General features: G+C 39.4%; 1 protein-coding gene across 1 annotated transcript; it reads right to left on the bottom strand.

Annotated features, from left to right (window-relative positions):
• Positions 1-148: 148 nt before the first annotated feature.
• Positions 149-11705, bottom strand: gtpbp4 (GTP binding protein 4). Its single transcript, XM_038303258.1, has 17 exons — positions 11576-11705; positions 10749-10919; positions 10564-10667; positions 7366-7502; positions 7166-7266; positions 6991-7083; positions 6716-6907; positions 3836-3901; positions 3658-3747; positions 3472-3582; positions 3319-3396; positions 2275-2326; positions 2085-2185; positions 1291-1488; positions 1121-1186; positions 727-870; positions 149-618 (listed from the first exon to the last, which is right to left on the bottom strand). Exons 1-17 carry the CDS (start codon positions 11621-11623, stop codon positions 466-468), a joined length of 1905 nt encoding a protein of 634 aa, XP_038159186.1. The 5' UTR covers positions 11624-11705; the 3' UTR covers positions 149-465.
• Positions 11706-15955: the final 4250 nt, after the last annotated feature.

Below are 15955 nucleotides of genomic sequence, written 5' to 3'. Positions count from 1 at the left end.
TGGGCCATGGGTGAGGTGTGTGGTTAGAGTAAAACTGGTTCAAATGGAGGCCGGGTTCCATTGGGAATCACTTTATAGAGGTTTTGAAATTGATGTGTGCAGAAGTATGGAACGTAGTTGAAGTTTACCGTAATCAATCTATACACACTTGGGTTAATGGGTTTGTTTATTTGGCTTCCTTGTTAGAGTATTTAACAAGAGAAGACTACAGAAAACATCGACATCACTTTATCCAAAGAACAGCGAGCACGCTCTGATACACACACACACCGACACACACACACACACAAGCTGCAAGTCATGAAAGTATTTTTAGAGAATCCGTCATTACAACACTGACACCATTATTTTATAACTGTGGGTCTCTGCTTCTCTGTCTTAAAACGACGGCATAAAAAGACATTCCTGTCTTTTCAAACTAATAATATAGTCAGTTTGTTGATTTCAGTCCAGAAATATTTGATTTTATCTGCGATCGTTGGGGCCTGACTTCCTCTTCCCGGACAGCAGGTGTTTGGGTTTGAGGTCAAACACGTGTCTGTCTGACTCTCCCTTCCTGGCCTGGCGGTTCATGTCTCTCTGGGAGTTCTTCATCATCTTTTTCGCCTTTTTCACCATCTTCAAAAAAAAAAAAACATGTTAATTTCCATCTTTAAAACACTGCGCCTGAACTACTTTGTACTCCTTAACTGAAATGCAAAACATAAGATGAATATAGTCGCACACCTTTCCATCACGTAAACCAGACTGGTCTCGCGGGGGGCGGGATGCGCTCTGGCTGCGGGTTTTGGAGGTTGGTGGCGCCGAAGCTTCACGTTTGCGTTTCCTGGTGAGGCTGCGGGAGCGTCTGGCCTGCAGAGCGTAGTGACTCTGAAAGAATAATCACCAAAAACACTCAAAATGATTCAATTTCATCATCATGCACAATATTCTTCTAAATGAAATTCAACTGTTTTAAAGAAAAATCTATTTTAAATTTGCATTAAAAAGCAGGAAACACTCATCAGTTCTTAGTTCAACCAAAGAGGGTTAATAATTTATCAGCAGACCTAAAGATTTCTTATAAATTGTTAACATATTTTTTAAACATTTTTTAAAAGTAAAGTAACTGGAAACCTACGTCGTTCTTGTCGCTCATATCCAGACCGAGGTTACTCATCTCCGTCTCTAGCTTCTTCTTTTCAACCTTCCCAAAAAATAAAAAAGTAGTATTAGATGAAATCAATATGTTTAGAGAGACATCAAGCGTCACTTCCTGGATAGTCGTTACCATGGAGATTCTCCTCTCACCTTGGTGGCGGTCCTGGGCATCCGAGGTCCATGAACGTCCTTTTCCTTTGACTCCAGAACCAAGAGCTGCTTCTTCTCCCGGATCTGCTTGGCCAGGGTGCGGATCTCCAGCATCTCCTCGTCTTCGCTCTCCTCGTCCGATTCGTACTCTCCAGCTCGCTCCTTCAGCTCCTCCTCTTTCTCCAGCTCCTCCAGTTTCTGTCAGGAAAAAAAGAGAACGTTGTAAAACTTAGACAGTCTTATTCGTTTCCAAGTTTGAGTCTAGAAAGGCTTTCAAAGCCAAGATCCAAAGCCTAAGAAACAACAAAACCTAAAATAATAAAACATTTTAAAAAAGAGGTAAAAATGTGAAGTTTTGCTGTTGCTTCCAAAACATTTCTGTTTAGTGTGACTGATGCAGGTTTGATGCCAAATGTTTGGACATCCCTCTAACAGATCCCCAATATATCCTACCACTTTTTTGGGGTTAGTTATCTAAGCTGACGTTTTATTCCCTCAACAAACATGGTAAGTAAAAAAAAAATACTGTTACAGAAGTCCCAGTAAAATAAATAAATAAAAACTTAAAAACATTTATCAATGAATCAAGCAAAACATTAAAGGATGGCAAATGGAGGGAGCAGCAACCAATGCACTTCTCATCATATCAATGCATGTATGAGCTAATGCCGATATATCTGCTTAGTATTCCAAGCAGAAACTCAAGGATGAAATAAAATGATTATTTAGAAAGAGGAACTTGAAAGATGACAAACTCCTGTAACGTTTCCCTGGTTGAAAACGGACAGACTCACCCTCATGATGTCTGGGTCGATGTAATCTGCAATGTTGTGGCCCTCCCACACCTCGGGTATCTTATCCTGCTTCTCATCCTCGTTCATCAGATCCCAGTATTCTATGAACAAATAATCAGCATAACATAAGAAAAATAAATAAGCAGCTTCCATCTACGAGATCCCAGAATGTTTAAGGAAGTTTTCTTACTCTGGAGGTCCAGAATGTAATCATCACCGAGCTCCATCTCCAGGTCTCTCTCCTGGAAGATTAAACATGAAAAAACTTTACTATTAAATCTGCTTCTTAATCCCAACATTTACATTGTATTTCAGTTCCTCCTAATTATTTGTTATTAAAAGGCTGTGTAATAAAGATAACATTTATTTGAAACCATGTTGATAATAAAACCAAGGTTTCTTAGTGAATTATTTAAATATTTAAATTACAATTTGTAAACAATGTACATTATAAAAACCATAAAAAGCTCAGACTAAAATTCTCGCCAAGATATAAAAACCTATTTTAAAAACTCCTGTTTGCTTCAGAGTACAGTATATAAGTCTCCATTAGTGCTGCAGGTTTTAATTGATCTAAAGTTTATTAATCTTATTTATTGACTTAGGACTCATCTATAGCAAGCCATTGGGAAAAAAAAAACATATCTTAATATATCATATTTACCATTTTTATCATGCTAGCTATATTAAATGATAACTGAAATGAAAAAAATGGTTTACACATTATTAAACTTGACATATTTGGAGGATATAATAAAACTGTAACAACTGAATAAAAGAAAACTTTAACATAATTTGCAATAGGCTTTCATTTAAAGACAGGATGTCACCGTTACATGCTGTCAGACCATTTACCGTTTCATTTTAATAAAGTGGAGGGTAAATGGGATTTAATATAATCCAGTATTAACTGCTGCATGTGACAGGCTGTTAAATAGGTGATAACATTCACCATTATTGCTACTAAACTTTGTAAATAATCCCAGACTCCACAGACTGCTGCTCCAGCATTACCACTCTTGCAAATACTAATGAGAACCAGCTTAAGAAGGAACAGTGCCCTCCAGTGGACGACACCAACAATACTGCACTGAAAGAAGTTATTTCTAAGCAGATGAAGTCAATTAATCAGATTGAACCAATTTGTTTCTAATAAACAATTCATTAAAAGTCATTTAGTTGTTAACAGCGTTAAAGTAAGAAGGGGGAATTGTCACACTTAAAGGCTACATACCAGTTTCCGTTTAGGAGCATCCACCTCCATTGCTTTCTTTCGGTTCAGCGCTCCCTCTGGGATGAACGGAGGTCTGTCCTGGAGATCAAACAGAGCGCAGCTTTAACATGCAGATCTACCAAGCTAAACTCCTCCTGGTTGGCTTTAACCCACCTTTTCGTCCCTCTTGGCAGGCATGGCCAGGTGCAGCCTGTTCAGGACATCATGGACCTTCTTGCCCTTTATCTTGGTGTTGACACGGTGAGCTAGAAGTTGATCACAGGCCTGAGGAGCACAGAGGTGTTAAAAAAACTCCCGTATTCCCCTCAGAGTCAGAATGAGTCCGTTACCAGATCTCACCTCGGTTTTCACCCTTATGACTCCCTCCTCTGTCAGCGTGCTCGTCTCGATAACGGGGATCCCCTCAGCCGAGAGGTCTGCAAGAATTTTCTGAGAGCAGAAAGATAAAAAAGCATCAGACAGGCTGGACAGCTCAGTGGATCCAGCAGCTTAGAGGGGCGCCCCTTCACCAACTCACCTGATTCTCCTCTGAGAGCTCACTGATCTTCTTCACGTCACATTTGTTTGCCACGATTATAAGGGGCTGCAGAAAGACGAAAAGATCCTGATTTAGTTTCAGTGGATCCACAACAACCTGCATGAATCAATGCAGACAATATGCACACTGATCACATCCACTTTCTGCAGGCTAGGATCAGTGGACATCCTGTAACAATCCAACAGGGATTAGGATCGTCTTCCAATCGGAGATCACTTAATCCTGATCAGAAACAATCAGATCTTTATAATTTAATGTCACGGGCTTTAATTATTCAACAAAAACAACAATTGAAAAAAGAGCATTTGATTTAAATGTTTCCAAACTGAATACGCTGATCAGTTTGATAAAATTTATGGAAGAAAATGCTTCCATAAATTTCATGAAAAAAAGGTTTAGATCAGGCATTTCTAACATCAGGAGCCACAGTTAACTGCCGGTGTTTTGTTGTAAATATTGGAACAAGTCAGGCACCATTCAAGCCGAAAGATCCTGAAGACGACTTAATATCTGTTACTGTAAATTGATGAATGAACAGCGTTTATTAGTGATGCACCAATTAGGATTTTTGGTGCAGATCCCGATACCAAACGCTGTGATGGCCGACAGCCGATACTGATCTCACAGACTGGCTGTTTAGTTTTTTTTCATTTGGGGAAAAAATGCTACAACTGATCTGGCAAAACAGAACCATACAATCACTTTATTTAGACAAAACATACAACAAAGCCTTTGCACAATGAAAAAGTATTCATGCAAAAGGATGAATGAAAAACCTGCTAACAGGTTTAATTTAACAGATGAAATTTTTTCAGAAATTTTTTTCAGACTCTATTTTAGCATCAAGTTCAGACATAGCAAACCACTTAATATGTATAATAAAACGTTTCTTAAGATCTATCCTGCAGCTTTAAGCAGATCTTTGTTCTGAGCATCCACTGTCTGGTGGATCCACAAATATTTACGCCCCGTAGCTAGAGCCGTCAGTGGAACCCAGTCTTTCACTGCTGCTCCGTTGCCTCATTATTAAATCATTTTGCAGGTTATTTGTTTGTTTTTTTTGACCATCATCTCATAGAGGGCAGTAATTGTGAGCTGTTTTACCTGCAGATTTTTTTTTCTACGGTTTGCTATAACTTGTCGTACTCCGTCTTGCTTGTTTTTAAATCCCACAACGTTTTCGGTGTAATGATGCATTTTGACGTTTCACCTCAGAGGAACGTTTGCGTTGCTTAACTCAGACTTCACATCATTCCCAAGCACAAAAGTTCCACATTACAGTGCTTAAGCCGGCATACACTCGGATTCTTTCAATCGTTGCACGTATGAGTTCACAGCTCACGATTGTTTTCTGTGCGACCCGACGCTCTGATACGATCTACCTGCTCACACTGGACATCTAAAATCCCAGTGGGACTCAGCTACGCAGTGAGATGGCGCTACTCGGACTCGTCTATCCGGAAGCCAAACCAGTAGAAGAGGAATATGAAGCTCACTAGAGTGAAATGCACTGCTTTGGAAATTTGTGCAATTTTGTGCTGAAAGCCCTAAAAAGAAAAGGAGATGACGTATTTCAACAAAGACATGGCTGAGCAAACGTGGCTACTATGGTCTGTCAATTTTACAGAAAGAACTCCAATTCCCTCATTGCTCGCCCACCATGCTCCTGTGTTTACATCTGAGAGGAAGAAGAAGAATTCTTGTTTGCAGATGCTCACTGAGCGATTCGCCCACAACGGTCGACTGAATTTCACACATTTGATTTTCTCCCGACCTCACGATCCCTGATTGGGAGGTGGTTGAGAGAGGCTGATCTCCCCTTGTACACTACATGTCGCACGATCAGGCTGAAAGTCGAGGCGATTGAAAAATTCTCACAACTTGAAAGTCGGCCCAAAAAGGGCAAAACAAATGGCACAGTGTAAGCCCGACTTTAGGCTTTGCTGCCGTGTTGCGCAGTGTGAAGGAAAGAGGAAGAGTCAATGGAGGTGGAGCCTCTGGAGGCTGCCAAATAAGAGATACTGGTGATCAAAGATACATTATAATAAGCCTATGATTTGTCAGCATTACAAGCTGCTTTCTCCTTTTCCCCATTTACAGATTAAAATGATGTTCATCCTTCTAATGAGACACACTCTACATACCAACTGTCAAGTCTTTCCACGGATTATTTTCCTAGTTAAAGGTTGACTTTGACTACGCCAAACCAAAACACGTGTAGGATTTGATCTGAATCGTTTGATTGCTGCTCTGGCTTCACATTTTGGACGCTGAACCTTCTCTGCCATCTTAAATGTCCTGTAGTATTAAAACAGGGGTTGTTCCAGAATGGTGCTGCTTTAACCATCTCCGAATCAGAATCAGGTTTATTGCCATTGTTAGTGAAGGAGTTCACAAACTAGGAATTTTTTATGGTACAATTGTGCAACATGAAACATATAAAATGGAATCTCCTCTCTGACCCGCCTGTTGAGCTCCATGGTCTTCTTGATGCCGTTTGGTTCAAACTCTGCATACGTCCCCATGTATGCAGAGTTTGAACCAACACACAGGCAGGCTCCCTTTAGTTGCTCGCTTCTGACACGCTAACAGTTCGACGTGTTTGATGTCAGAGGGAGGTTTAGGTTTGCATGTTAGAGGAAAACAATTTACCTTTATTTCAGAAAAAAACTAAAAAAGCATCAAAGCAAGACAAGACTCCAAAAACCTGCTGTTCTTCCCTCACAATAAAGATGCAGAACTGCAGTAGGAGCATAACTGAGATGGAGGACATCATTTCTAAGCAGACAATTTCCCCCATTTAAAGTAACACAAAGCTCTGTGACCTTCTGAGGATGCAGTAGGAGGATGGAGTCTGACCTTGTTGGTGAACAGCGGCCGGATGTTGTTGAAGAGCTCCAGCTGCTCCTGCAGCGTGTGGCCGCATTGCTCCGATGGATCCATGAGATAAAGCACCGCCGCCCGAAGGTGAGCCAGAGCTGTGATGGCCTGCATCTCGATGGTGTTCCTCTCCTCCAGAGGGTGGTCCAGGATACCCGGCGTGTCCACCACCTGCACACAAACAAACACTTCAGCTCCACTGTCCCGCAGCTTTTTAACCAGACTGTCGGTGAACAGCAGCAGGGGCCTCCTACCTGCCAGCGGAGGTATCTATAGTCCATGTGGCCCACAAACAGAGACTTGGTGGTAAAGGCGTACGGCTGCACGTCAACATCCGCTCTGGTGACCTAAAGGGAACGATAGTGAGACACTGAATCAGCTTTACTGTTCAAACATCTGACCACCATCAGAGCCGGCCTCGGTGCTCACCTTGTTGATGAAGCTGGACTTCCCCACGTTGGGGTAACCGCACAGCAGCAGGGTCCTGGTGTTCGGGTCGATGCTCGGCAGACGGGACAAATGCTGACGAACTGTTTGGGAGAAGAACAGGAAGAGGAGTTTTCAACACGTCAGAAACCGCAAAGAAAAGCTGGATTAAGGAAAACATCTGAGCTGTTTTATCTCATTACCTTGTTCCAGATACTCCAGGCTGGATTTCTGCCTCTTCAGGATGGTGCACATCCGACCCAGAGCGGCTCGCTTCAGCTGTTTGCAGCGATACATGGAGTCTCCATACTTCATCAGACGCACATAATCTTTGGCGACGCTGCGCAGATTAAAGAAAATCCTCCAGATTCACAATCTGTTGCAGCGACCGATTGGTCCAAACAGATCAGATAGCTGCTGTTTGTGCTGCTTTAACCAACTAAAACCATTTTCACAAAAGCAAAAGAATAAAGATATAATAAAACTGTTTTTCACTCTTTCAAATCCGAGTCTTTTCCAGACTGAGCTCGTTTTTAACACAGAACCATGAATTCACAGCATGTGTTCCTAACCAGATGTTTGCAGATGTGTTCACAGACATGGCCTTTCAACCATTCTGGGATAGGAAGTATTTCTGAGGGACACCCTCAGAAATACAAATGCAAAATTTCCTTGTTGATTTTAACATTTTCCCTCCCTGAACTGTATAACAGGGCCAAATTTCCACACACTTCACATATTTGAAATAAATGAATTAAGCAGTAAAATCAAAACTGTGCATCTTTCTGCATTTTAAACATCGATTCCGTGTTTTCTCATCCAAAAATAAATAGGTTATCCTGAGCTATGTTCTTTTTTTATGCTGCTATAGGTTTAGACTGCTGGAGGACATAAGAAACACTTTTCATAATTCTGCTGCATTCTCTCTCCATCGTCCCACTCTGCAATATATTTGTTACTTTAATCTCTAACGTTATGCTCTCTCTGCTTTTTTCTCACAGTAGCATCATCTGGTCCGTTCCCGTTTTGCTGTGACTCCATCCTGGAGAGGAATATTAGCTGTGCTGCTACCATCAACACTTCTGTTTATAAATATTGAAGATTGGCCCATTTTTACTGTATTCCTTGTCCTGCAAGTTAATGACTGGATACAATCAATGAAATGACATGAGTTGTGAATTGGCACTATATAAATAAAATCAATTTAACTGAATTTATTTATGCAAACAGATGTCTGAGTAACCCCATCTGATTTATAAACTCTTATAATTGTTTTAATACAGGTGCTGGTCATAAAATTAGAATATCATGAAAAAGTAGATTGATTTCAGTAATTCCATTTAAAAAGTGAAACTTGTATATTATATTCATACATTACATACAAACTCATATATTTCAGATGTTTATTTTGTTTAATTTTGATGATTACAAATGACAACAAATGAAAATCTCAAATTCATCATATCAGAAAATTAGAATATTACTGAAGACCAATAAAAACAAAGGATTTATAGAAATGTTGGCCAACTGAAAAGTATGAACATGAAAAGTATGAGCATGTACAGCACTCAGTATTTAGTTGGGCCTCCTTTGGCCTGTATTACTGCAGCAATGCGGCGTGGCATGGAGTCGATCAGTCTGTGGCACTGCTCAGGTGTTATGATAGCCCAGGTTGCTCTAATAGTGGCTTTTAGCTCTTCTGAATTGTTGGGTCTGGTGTATTGCATCTTCTTCTTCACAATACCCCATAGATTTTCTATGGGGTTAAGGTCAGGAGAGTTTGCTGGCCAATTAAGAACAGGGATACCATGGTCCTTCAACCAGGTACTGGTAGCTTTGGCACTGTGTGCAGGTGCCAAGTCCTGTTGGAAAATGAAATCTGCATCTCCAAAAAGTTGGTCAGCTGCAGGAAGCATGAAGTGCTCTAAAACTTCCTGGTATGTGGCTGCGTTGACCCTGGACCTCAGAAAACACAATGGACCAACACCAGCAGATGACATGGCACCCCAAACCATCACTGACTGTGGAAACTTTACACTGGACTTCAAGCAACGTGGATGAAGTGCCTCTCTTCTTTTCCTCCAGACTCTGGGACCTTGATTTCCAAAGGAAATGCAAAATTTACTTTCATCAGAGAACATGACTTTGGACCACTCACCAGCAGTCCAGTCCTGTTTCTCTTTAGCCCAGGCAAGACGCTTCTGACGCTGTCTGTGGTTCAAGAGTGGCTTGACACAAGGAATGCGACAGCAGAAACCCATGTCTTTCATACGTCTGTGTGTGGTGGTTCTTGAAGCACTCACTCCAGCTGCAGTCCACTCTTTGTGAATCTCCCCCACATTTTTGAATGGGTTTTGTTTCACAATCCTCTCCAGGGTGCGGTTATCTCTCTTGCTTGTACACTTTTTTCGACCACATCTTTTCCTTCCCTTCGCCTCTCTATTAATGTGCTTGGACACTGAGCTCTGTGAACAGCCAGCCTCTTTAGCGATGACCTTTTGTGTCTTGCCCTCCTTGTGCAAGGTGTCGATGGTCGTCTTTTGGACAACTGTCAAGTCAGCAGTCTTCCCCATGATTGTGTAGCCTATAGAACTAGACTGAAAGACCATTTAAAGGCTTTTGCAGGTGGTTTGAGTTAATTAGCTGATTAGAGTGTGGCACCAGGGGCCATCAATTTTGAACCTTTTCACAATATTCTAATTTTCTGATATGATGAATTTGAGATTTTCATTTGTTGTCATTTGTAATCATCAAAATTAAACAAAATAAACATCTGAAATATATGAGTTTGTATGTAATGTATGAATATAATATACAAGTTTCACTTTTTAAATGGAATTACTAAAATCAATCTACTTTTTCATGATATTCTAATTTTATGACCAGCACCTGTATGTCTAATGGTCCAAAGAGACATTTCTGACCACAGATCCATTTTCAGAACCAACAATGTAAACAAGGATGACTTCAGGCAGCATTTCTAGACACCACCTATTTTTTTTAAATACCTAAAACTGTCTTATAACTGATGTAGAGTCACCGTTTACAAGTTCAGCTGTACATAGCATAAATGAAAGCAGCTTCGCATTCACTCACTACATAAACTGATTTGACTGATCTGCTGCAAACAACATTTTGTTTGATTGTTGGTCTGGTTGAGCCCGCCTCAAGCTACTGATGAAATCAACTTTTTCCTTTGACCCAACACAGACAATGAGCTGAGACAGAACTGGTGTTATGGTGACAGATTCAATGGTTCTGAGATTTTAGAGACGACTCTGGAAAACCCAAAGTTAAAATAAAGTTATTGAAAGATCTCCACTAAGGCTGGAAAACCACTGATCCTAAGACATTGAGAAAACCACAAAGAAGTCTGGATCAAAGAATCAGCTTGAACGTACTTATCAATCAGGTTCCTGGCAATGTTGATCTGTCCCAGGGCCAACTTGTAATGGTCTTTGTCATACAGCACGTTCATCAGATCGGCATAAAATGGATGGATGTCCTGAAGACAGAGAAACCAGAGATGCCTCCAGAAACCAGATCAGAGCAACATGTTTGCGGCGTTAAAATTCAAAGGCCTTACATCGAGTTTGGGAAAGTCGGTGAGGATCTGGGTGAGGCGGTCATGGTAGTTCTGCTGCGTGTATTTCACTTTACGCATGTAAAAGTGGCGGATGCGGTGGATCTTGTAATGCTTGTGTACCACCGTGGGCGTCTTTCTTTGAGTTTTGGATAAAGTGATGTCGATGAATTCCTGCAGGGAAGGAGAAGAGATGTAAAGAGAGTTGGCCTAATGGTTAGACCCTTAACCCCCCACTGCTCCCTGGGCGCCCCACAATGGCAGCCCACTGCTTCCCCAATGGGATGGGTTAAATTCAAAGGTAAATTTCTCTAATTTGAGATCAATGAAGTTCTATTATTATTAAAGACCACAAATACTATGGTACCATTTTGATTTTTAGAACTGTTAATATTCATATGATTTGGAAGATATTCCCCCAAATACAACTATAAACATCCAGCTTTCTATTGATTTGCTAAATTTCTCCAATATAAAATTATCCAATTTATTTTTGTTTATCTGGGGGGTAGGGTATCTCAACCATGACTATCAAGTTAGCTCCTAGTTCTTAACCACTTATTTTTCACCATAAATGACCAGTTAATATTAGATTATCTCTTAAATCTCCACACAAATCCCCTTAAATCGACAATACTCCATTAAATTATCCCCATAGTTTCCCTATTAACTGCTGATTTTTGTCTCTGGTTTGTATTTAAAGGCTGTGAGCTGCCTCAGGAAAACACGTGTTTTTCTTCTTCGCTGTTTCCTCATTTTCTTTCGACATTTTACCGTAACGACTTGAGCGCAAATCAGTTTAAACCGCAAAAAAGTCAAATAAAACTTACCTTGGCGGTGGGAACCACCATAATCTTTTTAAAGTTATAAAGTGCCATTTTGTCAGGACACGTTTAGGTGCACTGACGGCACGAAGAAGGGAAGGGAACCGGAAAGTACGTCATAAACAAAGAGCTGAGAGGGTCGCTTTCTTTTTAGCGCCCTCTAGCGTCAAGAGACAGAAACTGAGGTTAGAATGTATTTATTTGATCAAGAGGATTTAAAACCTAAAGATCCTTCTGAGATTTGAAGCTCTTTAAAAATACAACATTTCGATTAATATCGTTGAAGCTGGATATTTGAACAGACATCTTTATGTTCAGTGAAGGGAGTAGCTTTTTTATATAATATAGTTTATAATTCAGAATCAGCTTAAGGAGGTTTGCAGATGTTGGTTTTATTAGGATATCTCCTTTAATTCCCTTATAAAAAATTTTTCCAGGACTTTTATGCATTTTTTTTCTAAGTTGCACACAGCAAACATAATAAAATTCTACGGCTTTGACTTATATTAAGGAAAATACTTTTTTCATCAGTATTAGGAGTTTTAAAAAGCACAATAATCTCACACCTCAACAAGACTTTGTTGCTGCTTCTGCTTGAGTTTTCGTCCTATTTAAGGGGTGTCAGTCCTCTCCACTGTTGGTCATTGCTGGCTCAAGATTAATAGTTTCAGCTCATTTTAAGAGTTTTCTCACTTCCTTACAGAATTAAAGATCAATTCCCTAAAATTGGATTGTTCAGAACTTTAAATTAATTTAATCCAACATTACTATCTCATTTTTGGAGGGAGCACAATTTTAACAACTGAAAGAAAACAAACTGAATTAATCATCTAAATCTGATATGGATTTTTTTTTTTTTTTTTGTCACACTGGGATGTTTGATTTAAAACAGAGATTGCATAAAAAAGAATTGCCAGATTAACATTAAATGGTGATGACTTACAAAATGTTTTGTTCAATTTAATTTAGCACATCCAGTTCAGAATGTTGCTGAACCTGTAGAGTAAAAAATACCTCATTAGAATCTCTCTGGCAACAGGAAGTAGAGTAAAAAGCTCTTCATCAGGTAACAAATGTGCTTGTAGACAGTCAAACACGGTGGTGGTGTTGTAATGGTCTGGGAATTCTTTGCTGCTTCAGCATCTGAACAACTTGCCATTACTTCATTATCACCTTATGCAGTCAATAGGGGTCAATTACTTTTCTATGTGAGTTAGGTTGGTTTGAATATCACTTCTCCTTATGTGAACAAAGTGATCGCTTGAAAAGTATAGTTTGAATTTATTTAGATGATCTTTAAGTGGTAAAACAAAAAAAATACAGATGACATGGACAATATTAATGTTACTGATAACAAAATCTACATCATGTACTCATAAAACAGAATAATAATTGTACATGAGTGACACTGGATCACGACATAATAATTTAAAAAAGTTTTTACAAGTTTTAAAACTAATTTACTTTATGGAAGTATCCACTTCTTCCTGGGATAAAATAAATTTTAGATCAATACCCCTTGAACCCTACGGACCCACCGGTGGGTCCAGCTGCTACATGACCTCGTAATTTTACCAAACCACCAGTATTGATGTAAAAAACATATTTGGCACAGTTTGGTGACATTTATGAATAAATGTGCCAAAATGGCCTCTCCGCCTAAGAAATTTCTCACTAATACCATTCTAAAATAAATATGATTCATCTGATTGAGTCCAAATTTGGTATATTTTTACACAACATTTAGATTTGAAAGTCTGTACTACATTTTTGTGCTATAAATAATATTTTGGTAGTGTTTTGCAATGTTTATTTCAAAGAAAATTTTGGCGAGGTTCAAAAAATGCAAAATATTTTGTATTTTGTCCCTAATATTTCAGGCAGGGTCTAAGCTACAATGGTGCTGACACCAGAAAACCATTCTATGACATCTTACCTTTACAGACGTACCAAAAGTTTCTTCTTAAATCTAATAGCTGTGAGGCTATAAGTGATTTACTTTTGTGTGTTTTTGTCAGGCAGAAATTTATTTATACCCCCTTAGGGTGTAAGAGGTTAACAGAAGAAGTATAAGTTAACCTTCGTCCTAATTAACTTATAAATAACATAAAGAGAAGCAAAAAGATATTCCCCATTTTCAACTTATAGCTCTGGAACTCTTCAATGTGTATCTGTATGTTTTTTGTGTTGTCATTTATTAATTTAGACTGAATAAACAGGGGAGAAAGAAGAAAAACAAAAATATGTCAAGACCCGCGCTAATCAGGAAGCAGCCAATCAGAGAGCACGGATTTTCAAAAGCCACGCCCACCATCGTTGATATGGAGCAGGGTTTCTGTGCCCACCGCCAGTCCTGACCAATCAGAACGGCCAGCTGTGAGAAGGAAGACCGAGAGGTGGAGGGTCGAGTGGAGCCCAGTGACAACCTCGGGTTCACTGCTGCACCGAAGACAAGAAAAACACAAAGAGGTCTCACTTTGATGCAATATCAGAAGCCTCTGTTTACCTTTTGTTTCTCTGCTCAGAGTGGGATCTACCCTCTCAGTTCAGAAGTCAGAACGAGCAAAGTCAGAAAACTGGTGCGCTGGAGGTTTAAGTTGGGAATTAAGTTATGCTTGAGTTGAACTCTTTTTGTCTTCACTTTTTGTAGCTGGAAGCAATGGGATTTAGTTACTCTATTTAACCAGATAAAGGAGTTCTCTTAATCATAAACCTGTTAACATTACATCGCGATTGATATATTGAAATACAACATATAAGAACTACATTAAAATGTATATTTCTGCCAATATCACTACGAATGCCATACATGGCAGCCATATTGGATTTGAACTTCTGGTTGACCACTGGTTCTCCAAGGGGATCTGATATTGGAAATGTCCACTTCCAGATACAGATCAAGGCCGATAGTCGGTTTGCACCTTTGCTGTTGTACTATTGTTTCATGTTTACCCATTGTGTTGCAGTAAATAAATAATTCCATATATATAAGGGTTTAGATTATGGTAAACCTGTTTAGAGGTCTTTTTACATGAACATTTTTATGAATTACAGAGAAAAAAAAATATTCTGATGCTATTTCTAGCAAACTTTTTAGTACCCACATCCTACATTTTCAACCTGACTCCCAACAATCATGATGGAACAATGCAAACCAACTAAGTGAGACCTTTTGCTGGTAAATATACTTACTGCATCACTTATAGTCTACTACAGATATTCTTCTGAATTTTTAGAGATTTTTGTAAGTAGCTAAGTATCAAAACCCTCCTGGGCTTATAAAATGTAATGCTTAAGTAGACAGCAGTGATTAGTACATAAAACAATTAGCTAAAACAGTTAAAAACTGGCTGTTCTGGGAGGATGGGGTCCGGGGCCCTCTGTTAAGGGCTGTCTGTTCTCTGTAGACCGCAGCAGAGTTTGGTTCCCATTGTCGGCAGTAAGACAGACCTGTTCCCAGTGGATGTTGGTCTCCTCCAGGGCTGCCCTTTGTCACCGGTTCTCTTCATTTCATTCATGGACAGAATTTCTAGGCGCAGCCAGGGACCGGAGGTTTGGGGACCCTCTCTGCTGTTTGCAGATGATGTGGTCCTGTTGGCCTCTTCGAAGCAGGACCTTCGGCGTGCACAGTGGCGGTTTGCAGCCAAGTATGAAGCGGCTATGAGGATCGGCACCTCAAAATCAGAGGCCATGGTTCAAGTATCTCAGGGTCTTGTTCATGAGTGAGGGACTGATGGAGCATGAGATCAGTAAAGATCATATGGTGTTAAACATATGAAGAATTTAGAATTCAAATTCGAAACGATTATGTTCACAAAGAGATTCGGTCGAAAACTAAGACGAATTTGATGAAAACCAAGCAATAAGAATGGGAAATAAATTGATGATATATGCATTTTTTTTTTATAAGTTTCACACAGCAACCATATTAAAATTCAAGGTTTCCTCGGGTCTTTTTGTCACCATCTATTTTCTTTTAAGTCAACAACTTGATACCTGTTGGTATTCCATAGATAGAAAACTTTTGAATAGATAAATTTGTTAGTAAAATTTGACTTAATTGACTCGATAAATTTATTTTGTGATATTGAGATCTGTACAGTAAACCTACATTGCTTTATCTATATAGTCCTTGCATTGCTGTGGATTACAATAAAATAAACTCTCTACTATAGTGTGATTGGGTGGGTAGCTAAGGTTTTGTTTGTAGCCATGAAACTAAAAGTAAAAATAGGAATGAAAATATGGAATAATAAATAATTAAGAAGATACAGGATCAGAACTCAAAACCTTCTTGCTGACTTTTTATTTCATAGTCCAAAGAAACAAACCTCAAATACAAGTAGGGCCGATTCAGTTAATCAGATCAGCTATGATTGATTGATT

This window comes from Cyprinodon tularosa, unplaced genomic scaffold, assembly GCF_016077235.1.
Source record: "Cyprinodon tularosa strain WSP-4 unplaced genomic scaffold, ASM1607723v1 ctg509, whole genome shotgun sequence".
Lineage (NCBI taxonomy): Eukaryota > Metazoa > Chordata > Actinopteri > Cyprinodontiformes > Cyprinodontidae > Cyprinodon > Cyprinodon tularosa.
This window is presented reverse-complemented; position numbering and strand designations above follow the sequence as displayed.